This window comes from Macaca mulatta, chromosome 4 (assembly GCF_049350105.2).
Source record: "Macaca mulatta isolate MMU2019108-1 chromosome 4, T2T-MMU8v2.0, whole genome shotgun sequence".
NCBI lineage: Eukaryota > Metazoa > Chordata > Mammalia > Primates > Cercopithecidae > Macaca > Macaca mulatta.
Genome location: NC_133409.1, coordinates 11,919,526 through 11,945,065, shown reverse-complemented (window position 1 = coordinate 11,945,065; position 25,540 = coordinate 11,919,526). Strand labels below are relative to the sequence as shown.

At 49.5% G+C, this 25,540-nt stretch overlaps 1 protein-coding gene across 1 annotated transcript in view; it reads left to right on the top strand.

Moving 5' to 3' along the window:
• IGF2R (insulin like growth factor 2 receptor) overlaps positions 1 to 25,540 on the top strand; it is a 133,347-nt gene that overhangs the window by 87,498 nt on the left and 20,309 nt on the right. Inside the window, exons 21-40 of the mRNA XM_015137631.3 lie at positions 192 to 293; positions 1,048 to 1,240; positions 2,570 to 2,740; positions 3,512 to 3,655; positions 3,762 to 3,937; positions 4,530 to 4,617; positions 5,410 to 5,625; positions 6,384 to 6,514; positions 6,786 to 6,883; positions 10,208 to 10,344; positions 12,605 to 12,795; positions 15,087 to 15,213; positions 15,938 to 16,057; positions 16,387 to 16,643; positions 16,928 to 17,146; positions 19,024 to 19,173; positions 21,225 to 21,386; positions 22,598 to 22,805; positions 23,156 to 23,302; positions 24,567 to 24,801. Of these exons, the coding sequence (XP_014993117.3) occupies positions 192 to 293; positions 1,048 to 1,240; positions 2,570 to 2,740; positions 3,512 to 3,655; positions 3,762 to 3,937; positions 4,530 to 4,617; positions 5,410 to 5,625; positions 6,384 to 6,514; positions 6,786 to 6,883; positions 10,208 to 10,344; positions 12,605 to 12,795; positions 15,087 to 15,213; positions 15,938 to 16,057; positions 16,387 to 16,643; positions 16,928 to 17,146; positions 19,024 to 19,173; positions 21,225 to 21,386; positions 22,598 to 22,805; positions 23,156 to 23,302; positions 24,567 to 24,801 (3,272 nt within the window). The remainder of the gene's footprint in view (positions 1 to 191; positions 294 to 1,047; positions 1,241 to 2,569; positions 2,741 to 3,511; positions 3,656 to 3,761; positions 3,938 to 4,529; positions 4,618 to 5,409; positions 5,626 to 6,383; positions 6,515 to 6,785; positions 6,884 to 10,207; positions 10,345 to 12,604; positions 12,796 to 15,086; positions 15,214 to 15,937; positions 16,058 to 16,386; positions 16,644 to 16,927; positions 17,147 to 19,023; positions 19,174 to 21,224; positions 21,387 to 22,597; positions 22,806 to 23,155; positions 23,303 to 24,566; positions 24,802 to 25,540) is intronic.

Below are 25,540 nucleotides of genomic sequence, written 5' to 3'. Positions count from 1 at the left end.
CACTTAGTATACTTTGGTGTATTTGAAGAGGCTCCATGTAGGGCTACATTTTTGATAGGGATTTTGAAAGTAAATGGAGAAACAGCTTTGTCAGGTGCGTACTTGCAGGTTTCTGGAGGTGCTGTGTGTTTGTTTTGTTCCTGTGGAATTGGTTTAAATGCGCCCCTTTTCCCCCATTTTGTTTCCTGTAGGCTTGCTCTATAAAGGATCCCAACAGTGGATTTGTATTTAATCTTAACCCACTAAACAGTTCGCAAGGATATGTGTTCTTCAACATTGGGAAGACTTTTGTGGTAAGAGCTATACCATGCATTTCCAGTTTGCTTTGAAACAAGGGCAGAGTGCATAATTGAAGTCACCTGCACCTGGTGATTCAGGAGACAGAATTGCCCAGGCCACTGTGGTGGCAGGTCTTACTCAGAAGGAGACGGGAAAATCCGGATTTAAGGGAAAGATGAAGTAAAACCATTTACCACCATTCTGGCACAGTTCAGACGTGAAGACTGTTATTCTTCAAATCATAAGTTGTTCTCTTTAAAGAAATACTTCTATCTGTAGTGCTGACGGTCTCTCCTTACTGTATCTGCACACCAGAGAGCATTATTTTCATTTTTACAACTATAATAATTTTTAATGGAATGATATCAAAATTTTTAAGAAATGTAGGGTACCACTTTACTTCTAATTAACATGATTTCAACAATATGTACTTTCTCATAATTGAAAATACTGTAACATTATGACTTCTATGTCTTCCCTCTCTTATATATGGTACATTATTACATGCACCAGATCTTATGCATTTATAGATACAGGGATGTATAAGTTTAAATGATGTATATATACTAAACCTTAGAGGCAGGTTATAGATACTGCCCTTTGAACTTAGGTACTAACTGTACTAACATGCTGGAAAGTGGAAAGTTGGTAAGTTGACTAACAGATAAGAAACGTTTAACCTAGTGGGATTTGGAGTTGCTAGGGTTCTTGTCTATGGAGATACGTGGCATCAATTTGTTTGCATGGCTCTTACCGTCTGATCTGCAGTTTAATGTCTGCGGCACAATGCCTGTCTGTGGGACCATCCAGGGAAAACCTGCTTCTGGCTGTGAGGCAGAAACCCAAACCGAAGATCTCCAGAATCTGAAGCCAGAAAGGGCAGTCGGAATTGAGAAAAGCCTCCAGCTGTCTACAGAGGGCTTCATCACTCTGACCTACAAAGGGCCTGTCTCTGCCAAAGGTGAGCTCAGAGCCGTGTTGTTTTGTAGCTACAAAGGGCCCTGGTGGCTCTGTGGCTGGCCATGCAGCTTCCTGAGTGTAGGATGTGCACGCTCCCCTGTCGCCATGGGCTGTGCTGTCCACCTTGCTGCAGGAGCCACCACGTTGGTCTTCCAGCGTTTGACCTCGCATACAGGAGTCCCATTATCCGCGGGTTCACTTTCTGTGATCTCACATGGTCCGAAAACAGTAAGGTATTTTGAGAGAAAGAATGAGAGAGACCACATTCACGTAACTTTCATTACAAGTATTGTTACAGTTGTTCTGTTTTATTGTTAATCTCTTGCTGTGCCTAACTTACAAATTGAACTTCATCCTCGGTATGTGTGTATAGGAAACAGCATAGTATATATAGGGTTCTCAATTTCAGGCATTCACTGGGGGTCTCGGAACATATCCCCCCACAGATAAGGGGGGCTGCTCTAGCCCGTATTCAACACAGCGGTCAGAGTGATGTTTCTGAAATGTCTCATCATATCACTTCCCAGCTCAGAACCCTCGGAGGCCCTGCACTGCACCTAGAGTAGAAGCCAGCGTCCATAGTACGGCCATGGGACACCCATGCGGGCTCTCTGAGATGATCACCCCCTGCTCTTCCCGCTCAACCTGCTGGCGCCACTGTTGCTGATATGAACGAAGTGCAGTCTCCCCCACCCTCCCCTCCTGAGTCTTTGTACTTGCAGCTCGCTCTGCAACCAGCACAGCTGCGGGCAGGCATTTTCGTCTGCTTCATTCGTTCCTACACGTGGTGGGAACTTAGTATTTGTTCAGTAAGCCAACAGATTAGAGTTACACTGTCTTCTGTTGCTTGGGTTGATAAACTCGTGGGATTTAAATATTTTCTAGAAGAGTAGGAATGCTAGGATGTTAGGCTCATGGTAGAAATCTGTCATAACGTAGGCCACCGTTGCAGTGTGTGAACCTGTCATCACATAGGCCACTGTTGCAGTGAGTGTGTAAAGCTATCGTAACATAGGCCACCATTGCAGCGAGTGTGTAAACCTGTCCTAACATAGGCCACCGTTGCAGTGTGTAAACCTGTCATAACATAGGCCACTGTTGCAGTCAGTGTTTAAGCCTGTCGTAATATAGGCCACCGTTGCAGCGAGTGTGGCCACTCTGTTCATGTCGAGTCCCTCGATACAGACTTGCTGCCCTGGTGTCATTGTTCCCACGAATGGCTGTGAAGCTTGTTGTCAGTGGTGGCCTTGTCCTGTTGCTGCACTGTGCTTGTGGGCTGCGTCATGAATACTGTTCTGTTTCTTAAAACCTGGGCCTTCTTGCTTTACAGGTTCTGCTGATGCTTTTATCATCCGCTTTGTTTGCAATGATGGTGTTTACCCAGCGATCTCCAGATTCCTGCATCAAGACATCGACTCTGGGCAAGGGATCCGAAACACTTACTTTGAGATTGAAACTGCATTGGCCTGTGTTCCTTCTCCAGTGGACTGCCAAGTCACTGGTAAGGCGGTGCAGCCTAAGAACTGAGAGGCCAGTCAAGAGTCAGTGTGTGTGTGAGTGGATATGAAGGTGTGTTTATATTTGTGTGTGTGTGGTGTGTATGCTTGGTTTTGCAGGCAGCGTGCCATTTCTGTTATATATTTTCTTTGAATGATGCCTAGAGTTGTAATGTTTTTCTTGAAGAGACTCTGACTGCATAGTTAAGTTTTAAGCTGTCTTTTGGGATCAGATGCATCTTAAGAACACAGAAGAAAACGCAGAGGAAACACATTTCACATACACTGTCAGAGCTGCTTATTTGGGGATGAAAAGAAAAGAAAAAAATGTTAAAACTCCCTAAGCTGTGCCCTGGAAGCTGACAGTGTATGCAGGAGACCGTGACCTCTGGGGTTGGCCCTGCCCCCTCTGCAGCAGTGGTACTTCCTTGTCAATGGAAGTGGGGGTTTGGTTTTTTCTTTAAAGAGTCTTTAGGGTCTCACTGTGTTGCCCAGGCTGGCCTTGAACTCCTGGTCCTAAGTGATCCTCCTGCCTCAGCCTCCGAAGTAGCTGGGACTACAGGTGCATGCCACCAGACCCGGCTGTGAAGGGCAGTTTTGAGGGACAGAGCGGGCGTGTTTTGTAGGCAAAGCCTCTCAGCCTCCTGTGGATTTCCTTATTCTCATAGTTAGGAATGCCAGCTTCACGCCTCCTCAGTGCTTATTTAGGGTGAAAGGCCGTTCTTGAGAGCTCACAAGGAGGCAGAGTTCTCCAGCGTGGTTTTTTGTTGTTTCAGACCTGGCTGGAAATGAGTACGACCTGAGTGGCTTAAGCATAGTCAGGAAGCCTTGGACGGCTGTTGACACCTCTGTCGATGGGAGGAAGAGGACTTTCTATTTGAGCGTGTGCAGTCCTCTCCCTGACATTCCTGGATGCCATGGTGAGTTCTACTTGGTCTCTTGATTGGCATCTGTTCATATTGTTAGAGCATTTGACTCAAGGTCATTGCCTTCCTCATGCCTAAACCGCTAATTCTGTTCTTCCAGGCAGCGCAATGGGGTCTTGCTTAGTGTCAGAAGTCAATAACTGGAACCTGGGTGTGGTGCAGATGAGTCCCCAAGCTGCGGCAAATGGATCTTTGAGCATCATGTATGTCAACGGTGACAAGTGTGGGAACCAGCGCTTCTCCACCAGGATCACGTTTGAGTGTGCTCAGATATCGGTGTGTGTTCAGACCAGCGATGACATGTTGTCCCTCGGTCACTCCATTTCCCATTTCCCTTGAACCTCTGAATCTTCCAGCTTGTTTAAAACTTGCCTGCGTTTTCATGGAGTTTCGGCCATTGCTGGGGTTTGACGAGAATGCACTCATTTCTTCAGGTCTTAAATGTTTAATAAATGCTATGTAGTTTGCACATGGAGGTCAAAGATTGGGTACTAACTGTGGCTATCATGTATTTAATTTTTTTTTTTTGAGATGGAGTCTCACTCTGTCACCCAGGCTGGAGTGCAGTGGTGCAATCTTGACTCACTGCAAGCTCCGCCCCCCAGGTTCAAGTGATTCTCCTGCCTCAGCCTCCTGAGTAGCTGGGATTACAGGCACCTGCCACTGCGCCCAGCTAATTTTTGTATTTTTAGTAGAGACGGGGTTTCACCATCTTGGCCAGGCTGGTCTTGAACTCCTGAACTTGTGATCCACCCACCTCGGCCTCCCAAAGTGCTAAGATTACAGGCGTAAGCCCCCATGCCCAGCCCCATTTGATTAATTTTTAAAATAAACAGGGAACAAATCAGGCTGTTGATTTATATTACAGGGCTCACCAACGTTTCAGCTTCAGGATGGCTGTGAGTACGTGTTTATCTGGAGAACTGTGGAAGCCTGTCCCATTGTCAGAGTGGAAGGTAGGACTGGGCCTGTCCCTATGAGTCATTTTAAATGTATAGGGTAGCAGACGTTCTGAACGATGCCTTAGATATGAGACCGTGTGGTAACGGCCATAGCTGGGGTCATGAGACACACGCTGGGGGTAGATAATTTCTCATCCTTGAGCTTTTCTTTTTACTGAAGCACATTGCTAATTTCACCAGTGACATTTTTCTTGTATGCTTGGATCGATGGGTTTTTGGCATCTGATGCTTGAAGATACTAATGTGGGGTTTGGTTTTGTGTTTGATGAAGCAAGTCTTTTTTCAGGGACCTAGACTTTCCTAGAAAGCTGTTTGCCTGGCGAGTTGTATTATATATTAACAAAATCATGTGAAAATGGCTTTTAATGCCCATTTATAGCTGGAATTTACCTAACCAAAATTGTAAAACTTTTTTTTTTTTTTTTTTTGAGACAGAGTTTTGCTCTGTTGCCAGGCTGGAGTGTAATGGCGCCATCTTGGCCCACTGCAACCTCTGCCTCTTGGGTTCAAGCTATTCTCCTGCCTCAGCCTCCTGAGTAGCTGGGACTACAGGGCACCCACCACCATGCCCAGCTAATTTTTATATTTTTAGTAGAGACGGGGTTTCACCCTGTTGGCCAGCATGGTCTAGATCTCTTGACCTCGTGATCCGCCTGTCTCAGCCTCCCAAAGTGCTGGGATTACAGGCATGAGCCAGTGCGCCTGGTGGTTTGTAAAGCTTTTTGCTTGAAAATATGAATGCGTGTGTGGTTGCAGTGGCCCTTCACTTCTTCCATGTTCTTGAAGGAGACAACTGTGAGGTGAAAGACCCAAGGCATGGCAACTTGTATGACCTGAAGCCCCTGGGCCTCAACGACACCATCGTGAGTGCCGGCGAATACACCTATTACTTCCGGGTCTGTGGGAAGCTTTCCTCAGACGTCTGCCCAACAAGTGACAAGTCCAGGGTGGTCTCCTCCTGTCAGGAAAAGCGGGAACCGCAGGGATTTCACAAAGTGGCAGGTACCATTGTTTGTCCTTTTCCTTTTGTTGCAAAGGAATGTAATTAAAGTATTTTGCTAAAGATGAATTTTCCTTTGAGTCAGAAACATGAGTGTTCTACTGTAAAAAAAAAAAAAAAAGCATATTAATGATATTTCAGATTTTGCTTGGTTTTTTTAATCAGAGTGCATACTGAAGGATGTTGGTAGAACATGTCTGTTTTATTCTTAGCCATGCCAGTTACTGACTCTAAGGTCATATTTCTCTTCTTTCCGACAACATCGGGACACAGGGAGCTAGCCAGTGATGGATGTTCTGAGGTAGTACTTGATAGCATTGCGTCAGAGGGAATGCATTTAGTACGAGGTTTGGTTGTAAAAATTACAGGGCAGGCTGTTGGTCCTTCATGCTGTTTCAGCAGTTGGGCAAGATTTAAATACATTTAGGAAATTGTAAAAATGAAGTCAAAGTAGCTGGTGGTGAGTACATTGACAGCCCTCAGGCACAGTGGAGAAAGTGGCATTCCCTTAGGTGATGAGGCTAAGGAATGCCCCATGTCATCATACACAGTTCAGTCTGTGACGTTGCAGCAGCCTTGGACAAGGGGAAGCCTGATTTTATTCCCAAAGTGTAATGTGACAGGAGTGCACGGTATCGTGCTGGGAGGCCAGGGATGCTTTGTCCCACACTCTTCAGAGTGTGGTGTCACATGTCTTAGGCTAAGTGTGACAGCCTAGGGACCTGAACCAAACCTTGTTTAACATCCTCCTTCTTTACAGGTCTCCTGACTCAGAAGCTAACTTATGAAAATGGCTTGTTAAAAATGAACTTCACTGGGGGAGACACTTGCCATAAGGTTTATCAGCGCTCCACAGCCATCTTCTTCTACTGTGACCGCAGCACCCAGCAGGTGAGCTTGTACCGACAGCCCTCAGCGGGGTCTTCTCCCCACCCTCAGGCTGCTGGGATCATATTAGAAAGAATCTGTCCTCAGATCTAATCACATCTCCTGGTTAGCTGAGTTTAAAATACCATTTACAGAAAATATGTTGAAACTTTCATCAGTTAGTGTAGATTTTCATGAACATAACCATTCTTTACTATTTTCATTCTTAAAACTCAAAGCATAAACTAAAGTTTTGCATTCTCACTTTTATATATGTGCCTCTTAACTTTTTTAGCCAGTGTTTCTAAAGGAGACTTCAGATTGTTCCTACTTGTTTGAGTGGCGAACGCAGTATGCCTGCCCACCTTTCGATGTGACTGAATGTTCATTCAAGTAAGTCAATGGATACGTTGTCTCTTTTGGACAGACTAACTTGGTATGATTTTGCTTTAATAATTAGTGATCTTGGGTACAGGGGATTAGATTAGTCAGTTGATTTACCTAGGACTCGGTTTGCTCATATTAAAATGAGGAGTCGGGCTAGGTTAGCTCTCAGCTCCGTCACCACCTTGAGCTGCTGTGGTGACTGCATGGGGAAGGGATTGGAGCCGAAGCAAAGAGTGGACACCGGCACTCTTGTGTGATCCACGTGTCAGTGAGCAAAGTGGGCCAGGAGTGGTGTGGTGACCCCTGCGATGAAGGCAGGTCTTCGTTGCATGTGATCGTCCACAGAGCTGCTCTCACAGCTTTGCCAGATCGCCCTCTGGACACCTGGGGTCCCATTCTTAGAGATTTTGGTTCTGTGGGTCTCCGGTTCTGTTTTTTGGAGGCATGCCCTGGCAGTTCCTCTCTGTGAAACACCCAGTACGAGCCCCTTGGTCACAGTTGACTTTCCTGGGGAAAAGTGCAGGCAATTCTGTTTCCTTCTAGCCTTTGTCCTGTTGTGTCATCTGTTATTTATGTAGGTGAAATAATCATTTGGTTTTAGGAATGTATGTAAATGCAGGCATTTAGTAATTTATGTTCAATGACTTTAAATCATAATTTTAGTAACCTTACCTTTTCCAGTTAACATTTTGTAAATATTTTCGTGTGAAACTAATTTGTTTCTCATTTCTACTGGATGGGATATGTTCTCAGTAGATATCCCCGGTTCACTTAGCAGTTCTCTTTCTGCCATTTGAGGCTGCCTTCAGTTTTCTGGTATTTATATTCAAGGAATAAAACTTTGATTTTCTTTGCACATAAAGCTTTTTTCCTAAAGATACATATATATCTTTCCTAAAGATATGTGTGTGTGTATATATATTTGTGTGTGTGTATGTATATATGTATGTATTTTTTTTTGAGATGGAGTCTTGCTCTGCCACCCAGGCTGGAGTGCAGTGGCGTGATCTTGGCTCACTGCACCCTCCACCTACCTGGTTCAAGCAGTTCTTCTGTTTTAGCATCCCTGGTAGCTGGGATTACTGACACCACCATGCCTGGCTAATTTTTATGTTTTTTTTTTTTTTTTTTTTTTTTTTGAGACAGCGTTTCACACTGTTGCCCAGGCTGGAGTGCAGTGGCGCGATCTTGGCTCACTGCAATCTCTACCTCCCAGGCTCAAATGATTCTCCTGCCTCAACCTCCCAAGTAGCTGGGATTACAGGTGCCCGCCACCACACCCGGCTAATTTTTTTGTATTTTTAGTAGAGATGGGGTTTCACCATGTTGGCCAGGCTGGTCTTGAACTTCTGACCTCAGGTGATCCTCTGCCTGCCTTGGCCTCCCAAAGTGCTGGGATTATACATGTGAGCCACTGCGCCGGCCTATTTTTTGTATTTTTAGTAGAGACGGGGTTTCACCATGTTGGCCAGGCCGGTCTTGAACTTCTGACCTCAGGTGATCCTCTGCTTGCCTTGGCCTCCCAAAGTGCTGGGATTATAGGTGTGAGCCACTGCGCCCAGACTTCCTAAAGATATTTTTATGCTAAGTTTTTAAAAGTAGAATTAAGTCAGAGGAGAATTTTATAATCTCTTATACTAAAAAATAATACATGTCTATTGTAATTGAGAGTCCAAAAATATTAATAGATGAAATTACTCTCCCCCACCTCTCCCTCCCCTACCCCTAGCTTCACTACACTTTTTACCATTTCCTCTTGTGGTTCTTTTTGAAACCTTCTATAACTCTAAACCTCTGTTTGTCAGCTTCTAATGGTGTCTGTTGACTCTCTTTTAAAAGGTGAAAGCTGTCCTCACCTGTACTGTTCTCCTCTCCTCTTTCCTCTGCCTTGACTTTGTTAGTTCTATTTTTATTTCTTCTACTGACTACTTTTAGAGCATTTGGTGATATTCACTAAGCTCTGTTCTTGCCGCATCACCTTCAGACAGCTTCCCCTTCCTGCCACCTGCCCCTGGTTTGGGCTCTCCTTCTCTTGTGCCAGCAGTACCGCAGCTGCCACTCCGAGGTCTCCCTGCCACGTGCCTTGTCACACGTTTGGTTAGTCCCACACAGTAATCAGAGTGATCCTCTTGAGATAGAAGTCCCACCATGTTGCTCTTGCTGGAACCTTCAACGCAGTGAGCGCCTATCTCACTGGGACCCACAGGCTGAAGTTCTTCCTCTGACGGACATGACCTCCGTGTTACCTCTAACCTCGCTTTCCCTCTGTTCCAGCCACTCGGGGCTTCTGCCTTTCTCAGGTCGCGCCAGGCTTATGTGCCTCGGGCCCTTTGCTCGTGCTGCTGTCTGCCCGGGATGCTCTTTACTGGGTGCCGGGATGGTAGTGATTCCATTTCTCTCGGAGTCTATTCACAGGTCCTCTGCTCGGTCACGCCTTCTCTAAAATTTCAACAGCTGCTTTCCTCTGCCCCACAAACTTCATATCCCCCTCCTCTGCCTTTTCTTCTTCAGGTCCTAATTCCATCAAATACACTATGTATTTTTAAAAGTCTACCTTGTTCACGGTCATTTTCTTCCACAGGTAATTTTTGTAAATTTTGTAAGATTGATGATGTTTATCTGTTTTATTCAACACAGTACCCCCAGTTTAGCGCACAGCTTTTGAATGAATGGCCAGTTTTCATTCCCGTCTGAAGCACTGAGAGCTGCCGCTGAGGTGGCACCTGTAGCTGCTCCCGTCCCTGCTCCGTGTTGGCAGAGTGTGTGTCTCGCTCACTGTCAGTACTGCGCCTGGCATGGGCTTGGTTCCCAGTTAATGTCTGTATTTGGGATTTGTGTAGTTAGTGAACCTTTAGCCTGTGCAGACAGGTCAGCAAGCCCATTTTAATTTTAGGAACTGCCAGCGGCCTTGGTTTTAAACAACAAGTGGCTTGCGGCCGCCCCGGGCATGACCCCCGCTGTGTGTGCTCCGAGCATCTTGGCTGCTCGCCTTTGTCACCAGCGAGTTCCACTTCTCAGTGGCCTGAGCACAGACAACACGCACTTTGCAGACTTGGGTTTTTCTGTTAAAATTAAAATTTTTTTTTTAAGTGAGCCTAATAGTTTCCTGAACTAGTATGTTCAGGAAAGTTATGTTGTTGCTGATTCTGATGGGGTGTGTGTGTGTGTGTGTGTGTGTGTGAGAGAGAGAGAGAGAGAGAGAGAAGTCGGGTCTAAAGTTCTGTCAGGCTTAGACTATGCCTGAATACTTGAACCTTTCTAGACAGAGTGCCCGGTGTTTAACTAGAATACGACCAAGCCTCACTAACTGCAGGGTTGTCTTCTTTTCAGAGATGGAACTGGCAACTCCTTCGACCTCTCGTCCCTGTCAAGGTACAGTGAGAACTGGGAAGCCATCACTGCGACGGGAGACCCGGAGCACTACCTCATCAATGTCTGCAAGTCTCTGGCCCCGCATGGCGGCACTGGTGAGAGAGGGCCTCCTCGTGGGTGGTGGTTGCAGTGAGTGTATCGAAGGCCGGCACTGGTGAGAGAGGGCCTCCTCGTGGGTGGTGGTTGTAGTGAGTATATTGAAGGCCGGCACTGGTGAGAGAGGGCCTCCTCGTGGGTGGTGGTTGCAGTGAGTGTATCGAAGGCTGGCACTGGCGAGAGAGGGCCTCCTCGTGGATGGTGGTTGTAGTGAGTGTATCGAAGGCCGGCACTGGTGAGAGAGGGCCTCCTCGTGGATGGTGGTTGTAGTGAGTGTATCGAAGGCTGGCACTGGCGAGAGAGGGCCTCCTCGTGGATGGTGGTTGTAGTGAGTGTATCGAAGGCCGGCACTGGTGAGAGAGGGCCTCCTCGTGGGTGGTGGTTGTAGTGAGTATATTGAAGGCCGGCACTGGTGAGAGAGGGCCTCCTCGTGGGTGGTGGTTGTAGTGAGTGTATCGAAGGCCGGCACTGGTGAGAGAGGGCCTCCTCGTGGATGGTGGTTGTAGTGAGTGTATCGAAGGCCGGCACTGGTGAGAGAGGGCCTCCTCGTGGGTGGTGCTTGTAGTGAGTGTATCGAAGGCCGGCACTGGTGAGAGAGGGCCTCCTCGTGGATGGTGGTTGTAGTGAGTATATCGAAGGCCGGCACTGGTGAGAGAGGGCCTCCTCGTGGGTGGTGGTTGTAGTGAGTATATTGAAGGCCGGCACTGGTGAGAGAGGGCCTCCTCGTGGATGGTGGTTGTAGTGAGTATATTGAAGGCCGGCACTGGTGAGAGAGGGCCTCCTCGTGGGTGGTGCTTGTAGTGAGTGTATCGAAGGCTGTCACTGGCAAGAGAGGGCCTCTTCATGGGGTGGTGGCTTGTCATGAGTTTATCGGGGAAAATCAAGTAGGATGGGGATTCTTTGGAGGCACTTTACTCTCTGCAGCATGGACGTGGTTTGGCCAAGAAGCAGCAGGACGAAGAATGATTTAAGGGTCTTAACAATTGATCCCTAGTATGGCCCAGCATAAATCAGTGCTGAGGACTGCTGGGAACATGATAGCCCTTTCTGAACATGAGGAGACGGAGGTATAATAGATAGAAGTAATAACCATGGTGAGGAATCCTTCTTAGCAGGTAGGAGATGGGGGGTGTGATGTGGAGGTCCTGGTGTATGCCTGTGTTACGCTGAGAGTTGTATAGTCAGTCCTTTTGTGATGCAGGGACAGCTCACCCAAACCTGCAGTGCTTGGCTGAGACTGGATGTCAGCTGTACATGGGAAACCAAGGGCACCTCTAGGGATCTTGGTACCACTCATGGCCCCTTGGAATCCTGAAGATGAAAGTCATCCCATGTTCGTGGCATTTCATACAGCCCTGCCTGCATCTTGGGTGGCTCACCTCAAAGGGGGTGTGGCTATTTTTTTGGTTTTTTTTTTGAGACAGAGTCTCACTCTGTCGCCCAGGCTGGAGTGCAGTGGCGCAATCCCGGCTCACTGAAAGCTCCGCCTCCCAGGTTCACGCCATTCTCCTGCCTCAGCCACCTGAGTGGCTGGGACTACAGGCGCCCGCCACTGCGCCCGGCTAATTTTTTGTATTTTTAGTAGAGACGGGGTTTCACCGTGGTAGCCAGGATGGTCTCGATCTCCTGACCTCGTGATCCGCCCGCCTCGGCCTCCCAAAGTGCTGGGATTACAGACGTGAGCCACCGCGCCCGGCCGGGTGTGGCTATTTTTAGCTGCAGCAGGTGGTTCCATCCTCTGCGTGGTTTGAGGCTGTGGTTCCGCTTCCCCTTGCTGTGTTGTGCCGTGCAGACTTCGACACAGGGGCTCTACCCCTGTGGCGTGGGACTAGTTCTTCACCCAGGGCACATGGCACAGGCATTTTAGGGACTGGGAAACAGGCAGAATTCTTGGTCTCTTCTTGAATAAAGAAGGTGCGTGGATGTAGGCCATTTAAAATGTTCCTCTGGCTTAATTTGGGAATTTGAGCTTCATCCTGTATGGGGTTCAGAAAGAATTTCGGCTGCTACAGCCTAGCTATCCCTCTACACCTCACGCCCACCTGCCCCAGTCCATCTGTGACAGAACAGCATGTAAGTGAGTGAGAAGTAACGTGATGTCATTGTCATCTGACTTATGTGAAAGAAATAGGTATTTTGGAGTGACTCTTAGAAAGTGTATGAAGTTCTGCAGCATGTGTGACATTTCTTGCCTGATGAAGTTCTGTTCTAGCCTGGGGAGTCACGAAAGGCATCCCTTTCTTGTGTGTGGTGTTGCAGAGCCATGCCCTCCAGAAGCAGCCGCGTGCCTGCTGGGTAGCTCCAAGCCCGTGAACCTCGGCAGGGTAAGGGACGGACCTCAGTGGAGAGATGGCGTAATTGTCCTGAAATACGTCGATGGCGACTTATGTCCAGACGGGATTCGGAAAAAGTCAACCACCATCCGATTCACCTGCAACGAGAACCAAGTGGTAAGGGACTGTTCCTGCGCCTTCTGCTGTTGCAGCTTTGGGATTTGGGCCCCTGTGCAGGGCGGTGAGCCCCACGTCCTCATCTGCCTTGGGACGTGAGTTCTAGAGCCTGGGATGATGCCCCCTTACCAGAGGCTGGGGAAACAGCGTGGCTGCGGCCTGCAGTCTGGGGAACCCTCATGCTGTCTGGCTCCTTAGAAGCTTGCCTGGCAGTTCCTGACTCAGAATTGGTTCTCTTCAGAGTTGGACTCAGACCCCGCGAAGGCTGTGGGGGAGACTGTTGTTTGACTACATGCCCTTTGTCTTCACGGCGGCGGGTTGGGAAGCACGAGAAGGTTGGTTGGGCCCAGGTCACAGGTAGCGCTGCCACTTCCCAGCCGCGTAACTTGGTTAATTACTCAGGTAGTGTGCACTGCTCCCTCATTCATAACATGAGGTATACTTGTCTTGCCCGTTGCGGGGTTTCGAGAGAAGAGATAGGAAGTGCCAGGTGTCATTTCTGACACACGGGAGGTGCACAGTCAGTGGGCATGAGTGCCTGTGATCAGTTCTTTCCTTGTTTGGCATGCACGTCAGCAGGTGTCGACGGCACGCTGGTTTCTCTGTGTGATTGTGGTGAGCCCCAGTGCTAGCGTGCACGACGAGTTTGGTGGCCAAGTTGGGCATTAACTTGGGCAGGACCAGCCCGCTGGGTGTCAGGGTGGCTCGTCCCATGCTCTGCAGGGTGGGCAGCAGTAGTAGAGGAGCTTGGGATGGGAGCGCTCCAGGAGCTTCAGGCCTGCCCTCTTGCCTGGAGCGGCAGGGAAGTTTCCTCCTGGAAAGATTGTGCAGAGGCTTAGCCCAGACTCATGAGCTGCTGGGGCCCCTGAGCATTCTCCTCTCTGATCTGAGAGGCTCAAAGCCGAGGACAAAAGGGCTGCCCCACGTGTAGGGGACAAAGGTGAGAGGTTATATGGGGCCCCTGTGCCCAGGGCCCAGAAGGCTGGGAGGGAAGGGTGAGGGTGGTGTGTGAGGTTCCCCATGTCCAGATCCCAGGAGGCTGGGAGGGAAGGATGAGGGTGTTGTGTGGGGGCCCCTGTGCCCAGGACCCAGGAGGCTGGGAGGGAAGGGTGAGGGCTGTGTGGGGGCCCCTGTGCCCAGGACCCAGGAGGCTGGGAGGGAAGGATGAGGGTGGTGTGTCGTGTCCCCTGTGCCTAGGATCCAAGAGGCTGGGAGGGAAGGATGAGGGTGGTATGTCGTGTCCCCTGTGCCTAGGATCCAGGAGGCTGGGAGGGAAGGATGAGGGTGGTATGTGGGGGCCCTGTGCCCAGGACCCAGGAGGCTGGGAGGGAAGGTTGGGGGGTGTGTGGGGGCCCTGTGCCCAGGACCCAGGAGGCTGAGAGGGAAGGATGAGGGTGGTATGTGGGGGCCCCTGTGCCCAGAACCCAGGAGGCTGGGAGGGTAGGGTGGGGGGTGTGTTGGGGGCCCTGTGCCCAGGACCCAGGAGGCTGGGAGGGTAGGGTAGGGGGGTGGGGGTCCCTGTGTCCAGGATCCAGGAGGCTGGGAGGGAAGGGTTAGGGGTGTGTGGGCCCCCCCGTGCCCAGGATCCAGGAGGCTGGGAGGGAAGGATGAGGGTGGTATGTGGGGGCCCCTGTGCCCAGGATCCAGGTGGCTGGGAGGGAAGGGTGAAGGGTATGTGGAGGCCCCTGTGCCAGGACCTGGGAGGCTGGACTGCAGTGTGGCTTATCAGGGTGCCCAGCAGGAATCATGGGGTTTACCTGGGAAGGAAGGTGCTGCTGAACTCATCAGGCCAGCTCTGCAGTGGACATGAAGTGTTTTGGGATGAGCAGCGTAAGCCTTGGCTGGGGCCAGTGGGAGGATGCGTAGAATCGGCTAGTTCTCTTGGTGGATCTTTTTGTTTTGACTGTGATAATGGATTTTACCTGATTTGGTTTTTAGAATTTTATCAGTGATTGCCACATTTGTGTCTCCTGGTAGCCCTTCCAGCATTCTTTGCACGCCTGTCCCCAACCCCTGTCCTGTTCCTCAGCCTGAGGGACCTTCCTGGTCCCCTAAGTGGGTTGCTGTCTATGGGTGTTTCACTTACCTGCAGGGGAAGCCCATGATGGCAGCTCAGGACACATTCTGACCCTTTGCTTTTCCCAGTCTGCATCTCATCCCACAGGCACATGGTGACAGAAATGTCACATGCTGTGGAGTTTTTCAGAGAAGCTTCCACTTGTAAGTTGAAATCATGATAGACGTGGAATTTTTGCGTGATCCCTTCAGGACCTGTCTGTGCTTTGTTGTAGAACTCCAGGCCCATGTTCATCAGCGCCGTGGAGGACTGTGAGTACACCTTCGCCTGGCCCACGGCCACAGCCTGTCCTGTGCAGAACAACGAGCATGACGACTGCCAGGTCACCAACCCAAGCACAGGTGAGAGGTGCCAGTCGCTAACCCCAGCGCAGGTGAGAGACGGTGCCCTCACCAAACCCAGCTCATCAGGGGGGAGACCTAAGGAGAAGCTGTGGGCAGCAGGCGCCCTGGGCAGAGGTGTCGTGGTGTGTAGGTGTGTTTGGCCTTTCTCCGGATGGGCCGCTGTGTGTTCTCCTGGCTCTCCTTCAGTGGAGGAGAGAATGTTCCCTCAGAGAATCCATCTCCCCTGTCGCTCTCCTGGTGTGAGAGGTGCTCCTGGCTGGGGTTACTGACTGTGTCAGCCCAGCAGCTCTAGGCTCACCAGGGCAGGCTAGAGCTGGCCCCTGGCTGGCTTTCAGCGTCAGCGTAGTGGATTGCCGGGAGTCTCCCACCTGCCCTTGTGCTGGGCACCCAGAAAGGCACAGGCACAGTCCATTGGCAGCAAGAGGTGCGCTGGCAGCCTCTCCCCATGCCCACGGGAATCTTAGTGGCTGCTGTGGTATGGCCCAGCAGAGGGTGCTGTGAGCCACGATCTTTTCAGCTAAAGATGGGACATCTCATGGATCACGGGACTGACAGTCTCATGATACAGCCTGGCTGTTGGTGGAGGATTTAGGACAGGGGTCGTGGTGAGAAGTCAGAAGTCCCAATGCTGGCATAATCTGCACATGAGCTCGCCAGTGATGAGCCTCCCAAATCTAAGCTCCCTGAAGTCACTGTGTCCCCATCTTCTTCCACCCTTCAGGACACCTGTTTGATCTGACCTCCTTAAGTGGAAGGGCGGGATTCACAGCTGCTTACAGCGAGAAGGGGCTGGTCTACATGAGCATCTGTGGGGAGAATGAAAACTGCCCTCCTGGCGTGGGTGAGTGCTGTGTTCTCTCGTGTGCTGTCTGACTCTCCTGTCCTCCGGGGTTGTCCTCGGCCTCTTTGCATGCCGACGGCAAAAAAGATGAGCAGAGCCAGGAAGCTGAGACGCTTCCGTGTCCTGCAGCAGTCAGCCCATGTGGGGGACACATGGCCGTGTGACGGAATGAACATTCAATGTAAAACAATGGTTAAAGCCAGATTGGACACTTGAAGTTACAAGTGCTGGCTATGAAATTGATGGTCCTGATTTGCAGAAAGTTCTCATCAGAAAATTGGCCATTGAGTCTGTGATTGTATTTTCTCCGCCTTTCCCTCGTGGTGCAGGGGCCTGCTTTGGACAGACCAGGATCAGCGTGGGCAAGGCCAGCAAGAGGCTGAGATATGTGGACCAGGTCCTGCAGCTGGTGTACAAGGACGGGTCCCCTTGTCCCTCCAAATCCGGCCTGAGCTATAAGAGCGTGATCAGTTTCGTGTGCAGGCCTGAGGCCGGGCCAACCAATAGGCCCATGCTTATCTCCCTGGACAAGCAGACGTGCACTCTCTTCTTCTCCTGGCACACGCCACTGGCCTGCGAGCAAGCGGTGAGTTTTCAAATGGGCACGGGAGAAGTGCATGTCCAGTGCCCAGCTGCACCCAGGCCCTTTCATGAGCTTCATTTGCCCACTAATAGATGCCCAGCTGACCTGTGCACTCCTGATCGCCCCAGTAATAAAGTTGACTGGAAGTGCCCAGTGCTATGTAATGAAGCATTTTGACACCTTTCTTTTTTTGTCGTTGTTATTCAGCTTTTAAATTCGTATGGGTGACCTAGTGGTGATTAGGAAAATTTTTTTGTAGACTCAAAGCAGTCTTTCCTACTTAACAGACGGAATGTTCCGTGAGGAATGGAAGCTCTATTGTTGACTTGTCTCCTCTCATTCATCGCACGGGTGGTTATGAGGCTTATGATGAGAGTGAGGATGACGCCTCCGATACCAACCCGGATTTCTACATCAATATCTGTCAGCCACTAAATCCCATGCACGGAGTGCCTTGTCCTGCTGGAGCCGCTGTGTGCAAAGTTCCTATTGATGGTCCCCCCATAGTAAGTACGACAAATCCAAGGGTGGAGATAATTTTTGCAAGAGTTTCAGTGATAACCTTTGCATTGTTTCTTGCCTTAAGTGGAGAGTTGCTCAAGCATAAAAAAATGGAGAAAGTAAGTGGAACTATGTGTGTTCTGGGTCCACTACAGGAAGATTAAAGGTTTGCACGTTGAACTATCAGCTGATGATGGTAGCCAGTCGTTGAGCATGGGAGATAACATGAATATGTGTATAGGGACTCTACCTGTCATGAGCCTCAGGGTTGACCCAAATCAAGAAGTTTTTAGGTAAAGTGACAGGAAAGCACATTGGCCTAGCCTGGTTTCTTTGTATGAAATGCCTTGTCTACTGCAGTTAAAACGCGTGTGAAATGCAAACAGTTTCTTTGGCGAGGAGTTAATAATTAAGGGCAAGAGTACGTTTGCTAATAGCTAAATATTTTGCCTTGAAAGCTTTGGTTTTATGCATTAAAAAATTATTTTGTAGAGATGGGAGTATTGCTATGTCGCCCAGCGAGGCTGGCCTCAGGCTCCTGGCCTTAAGTGATCCTCCTAAAGTGCTGGGATTACAGGCATGAGCCATAGTGCCCGGCTTGCTAGCATGTTTTAATGGAAATTTGGGTCTTTAAAAATTGTCTCCGTGAGTTACATTCATATTTTGTCAAATCCTTGGTATGTTTTCATACTTGAATGTGTCTCACAAGTCATCTGTATTTCTATCTGTATCATCTATTATGCTTTAAGGATGTAAAATATATTGTAAAATACCTGGATGCCCTTTAAAAGATGGACATTATATGTGGCAGTGATACGGGGAGATGTCAGGAGTGTGTAAGGAGATCGGCCACAGTGTGAATTAGCACAGCTCCAGCTCTGTGTGAGACAGAGGCCTGGACAAGCTGAGTCTCCCCAGGAAGCTCTTTGGTAGTGTCCTTTCTGACAGCGCAGACCGGGGATCCTCGATCGGGAATCATTTCCTCAGGGGTCCGATCTGCCTGGCCACCGGCTGTCAAATGTTAAAAGGTGTAGAAAGTTCTTTGACTGGAGAAGGTGTGGTGCCACGTGGTCTGAACATGCCCCACAGTGGTGAATGAAGAGCATTGTAGCTGAGAACAAAATCATGGGGAGGCTGCTTACACACACACACCCACGTGCGCACACGCGCACGGATACACACGTTCATCACATCCGCCATTCCTGGCCATTCGCCTTTATTTACTTTTTAAAAATAAAAAAAGGCTTTTTTTCTCATAATACTCAGACTGGTCTTTCGTTTATTTGCTTATTCACTCGAAAATATCTGTTGGGCAGCCACTGTGTTGCCAGGTGCTGTGCTAAGCAATGAAAATGAACAGTGAACACCACCTGTCCTCTCTCCCAAGGGCATAGCCAATGGGTACTGCTGGGCCATGTCAGTGGGCAGTCCCAGAGCAGCACTGGGCAGTGAGGGTGGCAGCTCAGCATGGAGGTTCTGGCCTTCCCCTGCCAGGCGGTGGGAGGACTGTGTAGCATCCTTGAAGGTTTTTCAGGTTCCGACCTTCCCTCAGCAGGTGATGGGAGGACTCTGTAGTATCCTTGATGTGACTGGAGAGAGAGATTCCTATTGCTTAGGATCTCTGAAAATTGAAGATACCTATCAATAGAACCAACCTTAGAACTAACCTTAGAATCTAAACGATAACCACTGACATAAGGAGGTTACATAGCATCTGTCAAACCTTCTAACTGGAGTTGGTATAAACCCAGTTTCTTTAGATGCTGCTCATTCTCAGAACCTGTGAGGCCTGGTTTTTGCAATTCTGTATCAGTTCTTAATTCCACTCTCCTAGGGAACGGCTAATTTCCTAAAATACTCTTTGCCCTTGCTCTTTGTTTAGGATATCGGCCGGGTTGCAGGACCACCAATACTCAATCCGGTAGCGAATGAGATTTACTTGAATTTTGAAAGCAGTACTCCTTGCTTAGCGGACAAGCATTTCAACTACACCTCGCTCATCGCGTTTCACTGTAAGAGAGGCGTGAGCATGGTAAGTGTGGGCCTGTGATGATCTAGATGCTTAACTGGATTAGTGAGCCAAGGCTAGACAACCAGAAAGTGCATATCAGGTCCAAGGATACTCTTATTCAAAATGACTGCCTTGGATAAGAAGGTACACTAGTAGTGTGTCTGAATAATTTAAACCACTAATTGAAGGCTGAGTGAGCTCCCTGCAGTTAATAGCATATGGAAGCTTGCTATAATTTAAAAACATAGAACACAAGTATAGAAATGACATTCAGCTTTGACTGCTGATGCATAAAAGTGTCGTAACTTTTGTTTTTATTTTAACAATTACTGATTTTATTCTAACTGGGAAGTCAGAAAGACATTTGGGCAGCTGTAGTCTTTCTGGACATAGCCCAGAAGTTCCCAAGTAACAAAAGACCCCTGGAATTAGAATAACTACAACAAAGTGGCACCTTTTACTTATAAGGAGGTATTGACTTCCATTTTATGTGCATTAAAAAAAGAATACCAGCTTCCATTATAATGAGTTGCACAGGGGAACAGCTCTTTGCCCCAGGAACAGAGCGCCGCAGCCTCTCATCTGCGCTTCTGAAATCTGTGAAGCTCTGAAAACTTGGGGCTCCTTTGACATGAATGGACTGAGGCTATTTGTGGTGTGGGTTTGTCCCACCTAATGTGGATATTGATACGTCTAGCTACAGAAGTATTAATATGCTTGATCACAGGCTCTGGGGGTGTGAGAATTGCCTCTTAAAATCCTAATAAAGATGATGGATTCCAAGGCTCATATGACCCCTAGGAGTTCAGTTGATGGATTAGGATCTGTTGGGTGTCTTGTAATTCTGATAAAGATATCCTAATGATGTTTGGGCCTGGAGCAGGTTTGTAAAGGGACTGTTAGACATGGGTGTGCTGACAGTGACAGAAAGTGACCTGGCAGCCGTCTGGCCAGTAGGAGAGACAGTATTTGAGAAGGAGAAGAAAACAGTCCTGCTGTTTGGGTCTACTCCATAGGGGCTCAGAACACCTCAGAGCCCTTGGATGTGTCCCTGTTCATGAATCTTAGAGTGTAATGACAGTCCTAGTTAGTAAGGAAAGGCAGAGCTGTATTCAGTCCACTCATTTCATCTGTTTATAAGCGTATCTGCATATTTATATAGGGGTGTCTGTATACCTCTGCAGATGCACACAGCATGGGGCAACGTGGACTTTGCCTTGAGGGGGGCTTTAAGTTCTTCATTCTTTAAAGGACAGTCTTCACTTCTAAGACCCACCTCATCATGAGTGATGCTCTGTTATCTCACACCACCAGCTAAAGAGTGTGGAACTATGCCTTGCTTTGACACTGCTGCCAACTTGACAAATCAAATTAGCTAATGTGATTTTAGTTAATTCTCAGCAGCCGCACATTGAGAGTGATTAGTGTTTAATTGATTTTAGAAATGAGGCATCTTATGCTGAATGTGTCTTCTGGTGTCCCAGAAAGATTTTTAGAAGATTTTTCCTCCCCAGCAGTTTTCATTTTCAATGGAAGTACTTTTACCACTGAATCATAGGGAAAAAGATGCTTAACATTAATTACAAACGGAATTCCTGAGAGCTGCCTCATCTTTTTTTTGTTGCTGTTGAATGAGGGAGGGAATAAATAAAGTGATTCAAGAATACTTGGCCTATGGAATATCTGGCCACGTGGCATCTTGCCCCTTGAATAAATGTCTCCCGTGTGTAGAGACAGTGGATTGGAGCACTTGCGAGGCAGAGTGTCAGTTTCACAGACCTCTCTCGTGACATTTAAGTCCTCCCCCTTTCTTCCTTTGAACCTGTAGCAGAGAACGTTGAGGCTTTCTCTCTTAAGTAGGAGATGAGACCTGGATTCAGCCAGGGAGCTCCCGGGATATGTGGGGGGCAGGGGCAAGGTGATGTCTGTGCCTTGAAGATGGCATTGGGTCTTTCAGCTGCTGTTGTCCAGCGTCCCTTCTCTCTGAGAGGCCCCTGTAGGGGCGTGGTGTGTCACTGCTATCTATCCCTGTGCCATGGGGTTTTTAAGACCCATGCTCTTCCTGGCGATAGGGAATGCCTAAGCTGTTAAGGACCAGCGAGTGTGACTTTGTGTTCGAATGGGAGACTCCGGTCGTCTGTCCTGATGAAGTGAGGACGGAAGGCTGTGCCCTGACGGATGAGCAGCTCCTCTACAGCTTCAACTTGTCCAGCCTCTCCACGAGCACCTTTAAGGTAATGTGTTCACCCTGGGCGTGCTGGCGCAGGTATACCAGCTGCTGTGAGGCTGCCCGGAGTGTTTTGGATAATGTGGTAGCTGTGAGCTGAGAGGGTGTGTGTGGCCACTGGGCAGCATCTGGGGGCTCTCGTAGGGCATGCCAAGTCTCAGGAAGGTTCCTGGATTGTGTGGCCAACTCAGCACAGCTGACACTTGCGTTGTACCTCATGACTCTGCACTTAAGGCTTTTTGAGAATCAGGTAACCTTATGAGGTGGGTAGTGAGACCCTTTGTATCAGACAGAGAGCAGGTGGGGCAGCCTGGAGACATGAATATAAGGTATCCACGGGGGCAGGGCCAGCTCTCGGGTGGCTGAAATCTACGGGGATTTAATTCTTCCAACCTGGCTAAAGATGATCAAGGCAGTTGTTTGCTGATTGTGGCAGCTGTGGGTGGAGGGAGGTAGGAGGTGCCTTGGAATTGAGAGGCACTTGGGCATGTGCCTCCATGCCATCCCAGAGCGGCCTATGCTAGGTCTGTGGGCTGTTGGTCTTACTGATGTGGTGTCGTAGTCGCTGGTGCCTGGGGGCCCCTAGCTCCCTAAGCCTCGATATCTAGGCGTTACCATGCCAGTGCCTGGACTGGGGTATGGAACCCCAGCACCTGCTGTGGCATAGCAGCTGGTGAGTGATGAGCTTGGAGTTTTGGGCCCAGGTGCCAACACCCTGGCTCCTGTGATGGAGCCCTCTGCCTAGGTACAGGTCCTCCCGACAGGTTTGCAGCAGGTGTGAGCCTTCTGGGCGCTGGGTGGGCCAGGAGAGTCAGGTCCACGCTTCAGCGTGCAGCGTCGGCTCTGCTCATTCACTCACTTGGCCTGCACAACGCCTTATTACACAGGTGAGGGAGGTGGGGTGAGCCTGAGGCTCCCCGCTGGGTCCCTTCCCACTGGGCTGTGACGAGACGACAGCCAGAGCAGTGGCTCGCTGAGGGGGTGGCCGAGGTCCCCGGCAGGAAGCAGGAGGAGCAAGCAAGCTGGGCCTAGGGGTTTGGGGAGGCCTCCCAGGGAAAACCGAGGGCCAAGGCGATTGCGTGGCTCTGATGCACACAGAGGAGTCTCTGCTCTTCTGCATGAACCTGCCTCTGGCACCAGCTGCAGTAATGGTTCTCTCTTCACCTTGAGACCTGGGTGCTGCCACCCTGCTGACGGCCACGCGTGGTGTTTGTCCAGGTGACTCGAGACTCACGCACCTACAGCGTTGGGGTGTGCACCGCTGCGGCCGGGCCAGAACAAGGAGGCTGTAAGGATGGAGGAGTCTGTCTGCTCTCGGGCACCAAGGGGGCATCCTTTGGACGGCTGCAGTCAATGAAACTGGATTACCGGCACCAGGATGAAGCTGTCGTGTTAAGTTATGTGAATGGTGATCGTTGCCCTCCAGGTAAATATTTGCAATGAGGTAAACTTCAAGCTCACAGTAAACTAGAAATTAGACATAGCAGCAGAAAGAAGCTGAGGAGTGGAGCTCCAGGGTCCTGTGAGTGCTGTAACCTTGGGCGTGAATGTGAGCTGTTCCTCTACACCCCCGGTGTGAACCCTGGTGCGTGAATCACACTGTGTTCTCTCAGTTGCCTGGTGAGGTTTGGTGGGTGAATGCCAGTTGTCACATAGGTGCTTTACGATGGGCAGCTTCCTTAGGGACTCCTGCTGCATTCTTAGGTGACTGTGCCTGGTGAGGCACAGCCGCCACACTGGTAATGTGGATTATTCAGATGTTCCTCTTCTTTCTAGAAACTGATGAAGGCATCCCCTGCGTCTTCCCCTTCACATTCAACGGGAAGAGCTACGAGGAGTGTGTCATAGAGAGCAGGGCAAAGCTGTGGTGCAGCACAACGGCGGACTACGACAGAGACCACGAGTGGGGCTTCTGCAGACACTGTGAGTAGGAAGGCTCTGCGTCCCCGCATGGCCTGGGGGCTCCATTCACACTGAGACCTTTGTGGATGCGCCAGTCAGTGGCAGGAATTCTCTTGCATAAAATATTTTCTTACTCGGGCCGTTTCCCACGGAGAAACATTTGAATCGCTCTGTGAGATTGCTGGGTAACCGTATCTACAGACCGCAGTAGAGCTGCCCTGAAATGCTGTGCTGGGTGGCTGGCTAGGCCCACGCACTAGCCAGAGGGCCTTGTGTCCGCATACCAGGTTTTAGCCCTGGTGGTTCGAATTATGCCTCAGCAAAATAAATGTCTGCCGTGGGTCTTCAGGATTCTGAAGCTAGTGAGAATTCCAGTAAACCAGGCGACTCATTGATTGACTTTCTGCCATGTGGCAGCCCACGTGTGGAGTGGGGTTTCTTGGTGAGCCACACTCAGCACCTTGTCCCTGTGGTGCTCAGGAAGTTTCATGAGAGGAGCCAACTGCTGTGACTTGTGTCTACGGACCGTGAGATGGAAGAAATGCATGAAAAATTACTAATTTTCATACATGTCCAGGGACCATAATGGGATGTATTAAGGAACCAAATGTGTTAAATTTACAAAGGATTACTATAGCTTTGTTTTGAGGCTTATTTTGACAAAACATTATTCCCTATTTTCTGAATCACACTTGTGTTTTCAAGTACTTGTAGGTATTGTATTATTATCTTAATTTTTTTTTTTTTTTTTTTTTGAGATGGAGTTTTGCTTTTGTTGCCCAGGTCAAGTGATTCTCCTGCCTCAGCCTCCCAAGTAGCTGGGATTACAGGCGCCCACCACCTTGCCCAGCTAATTTTTTTGTATTTTTGGTAGAGATGGGATTTCACCATGTTGGTCAGGCTGGTCTCGAACTGCTGACCTCGTGATCCACCCACCTCGGCCTCCCAGAGTGCTGGGATTACAGGCATGAGCCATTGTGCCCAGCTGTCTTAATTTTTTTGGTGATTAGTAGACTAGTCAAATATTGAACACCCATCTGAGGAATTACCTAGGGCTGTGGGGTTATTAAGAAGTATGATGAAAAGCTGTGCCAAGGAGCTGGATCTGTTTGGAGTCAGGATACACATGAGTGAATCAACATGAGATGTGGCCAGGGCAGCACATGGGGCATTGCCAGATGGCGGATGGAGTCTGCAGGTGCTCCTGAGGCAGCTTGGGGAAGAGGTGCGGGAACGTGCCCTGGTGCAGGCCTTGGTCTGACGTTCTCCCGCCTCTGCTCCCCAGCAAACAGCCACCGGACATCCAGCATCATATTTAAGTGTGATGAAGACGAGGACATTGGGAGGCCACAAGTCTTCAGTGAAGTGCGTGGGTGTGATGTGACATTTGAATGGAAAACGAAAGTTGTTTGCCCTCCAAAGAAGATGGAGTGCAAATTCATCCAGAAACACAAAACCTACGACCTGCGGCTGCTCTCCTCTCTCACCGGGTCCTGGTCCCTGGTCCACGACGGAGTCTCGTGAGTGCCTTCCCATCCGCCCGCAGCACCACACCCTCAGCCGATGAATGTCAGACTGCTTGATGATGGTTGGCTCTTGGGGTTCTAAGGATGGGAATACCACGCCCATGTGAGGCTGATGGCGGTTGAGCTGTGGCTGCTCCTGGAAGCAGCCCGCAGTGTCAGACCTGGCACAGAGGGTGATTCTGAGGTCAGAGTGGGAGCGGGAGCTTTGGTGACCGGAAACGGAGCCTCCGGAACTGGAAGAACCTGGACTCACTGAGTTAGGCCGGGGTCAATTTGCATTTGTGTGTAGCTCAGGTTGTGGGAGGTGTGTCGGCTTTCTTGGGTCTTTGGCAGGAGCTCCTTAGGCTTTGCTGGCTGGGGTCAGCCCATGGTCCTGACCACTCTGTGTGGGGAGCGCCCTCTTGCCAGGTGCTCCTGGCAAGGCATCACCGAGGAGCAAGGGCATGGACTCAGAGGGTTTAAGTGGCTCTAAGTAAGGTGGGAAACTTGCCAGGATCCCAGCCCCTGCCTCTCCCAGCCCCAGAGCCCTTCTTTCTGCCACGCCACGCTGTGTTCAGCGTGACCGCAGATGTGGATATTCCACTCCGGGTGTGCCTGGTTGGGAAGCTCCCTTCTTCAGTGATGACTTCCTTTTGTCCTATTTTTTTAATTGGAAAAGCTACATTCAGTGATGGAATGGAGCCCTTAGTTACAGAACCTTTCTCTGAAAGTAAAGCGAAGAGCCCTCCTGTGT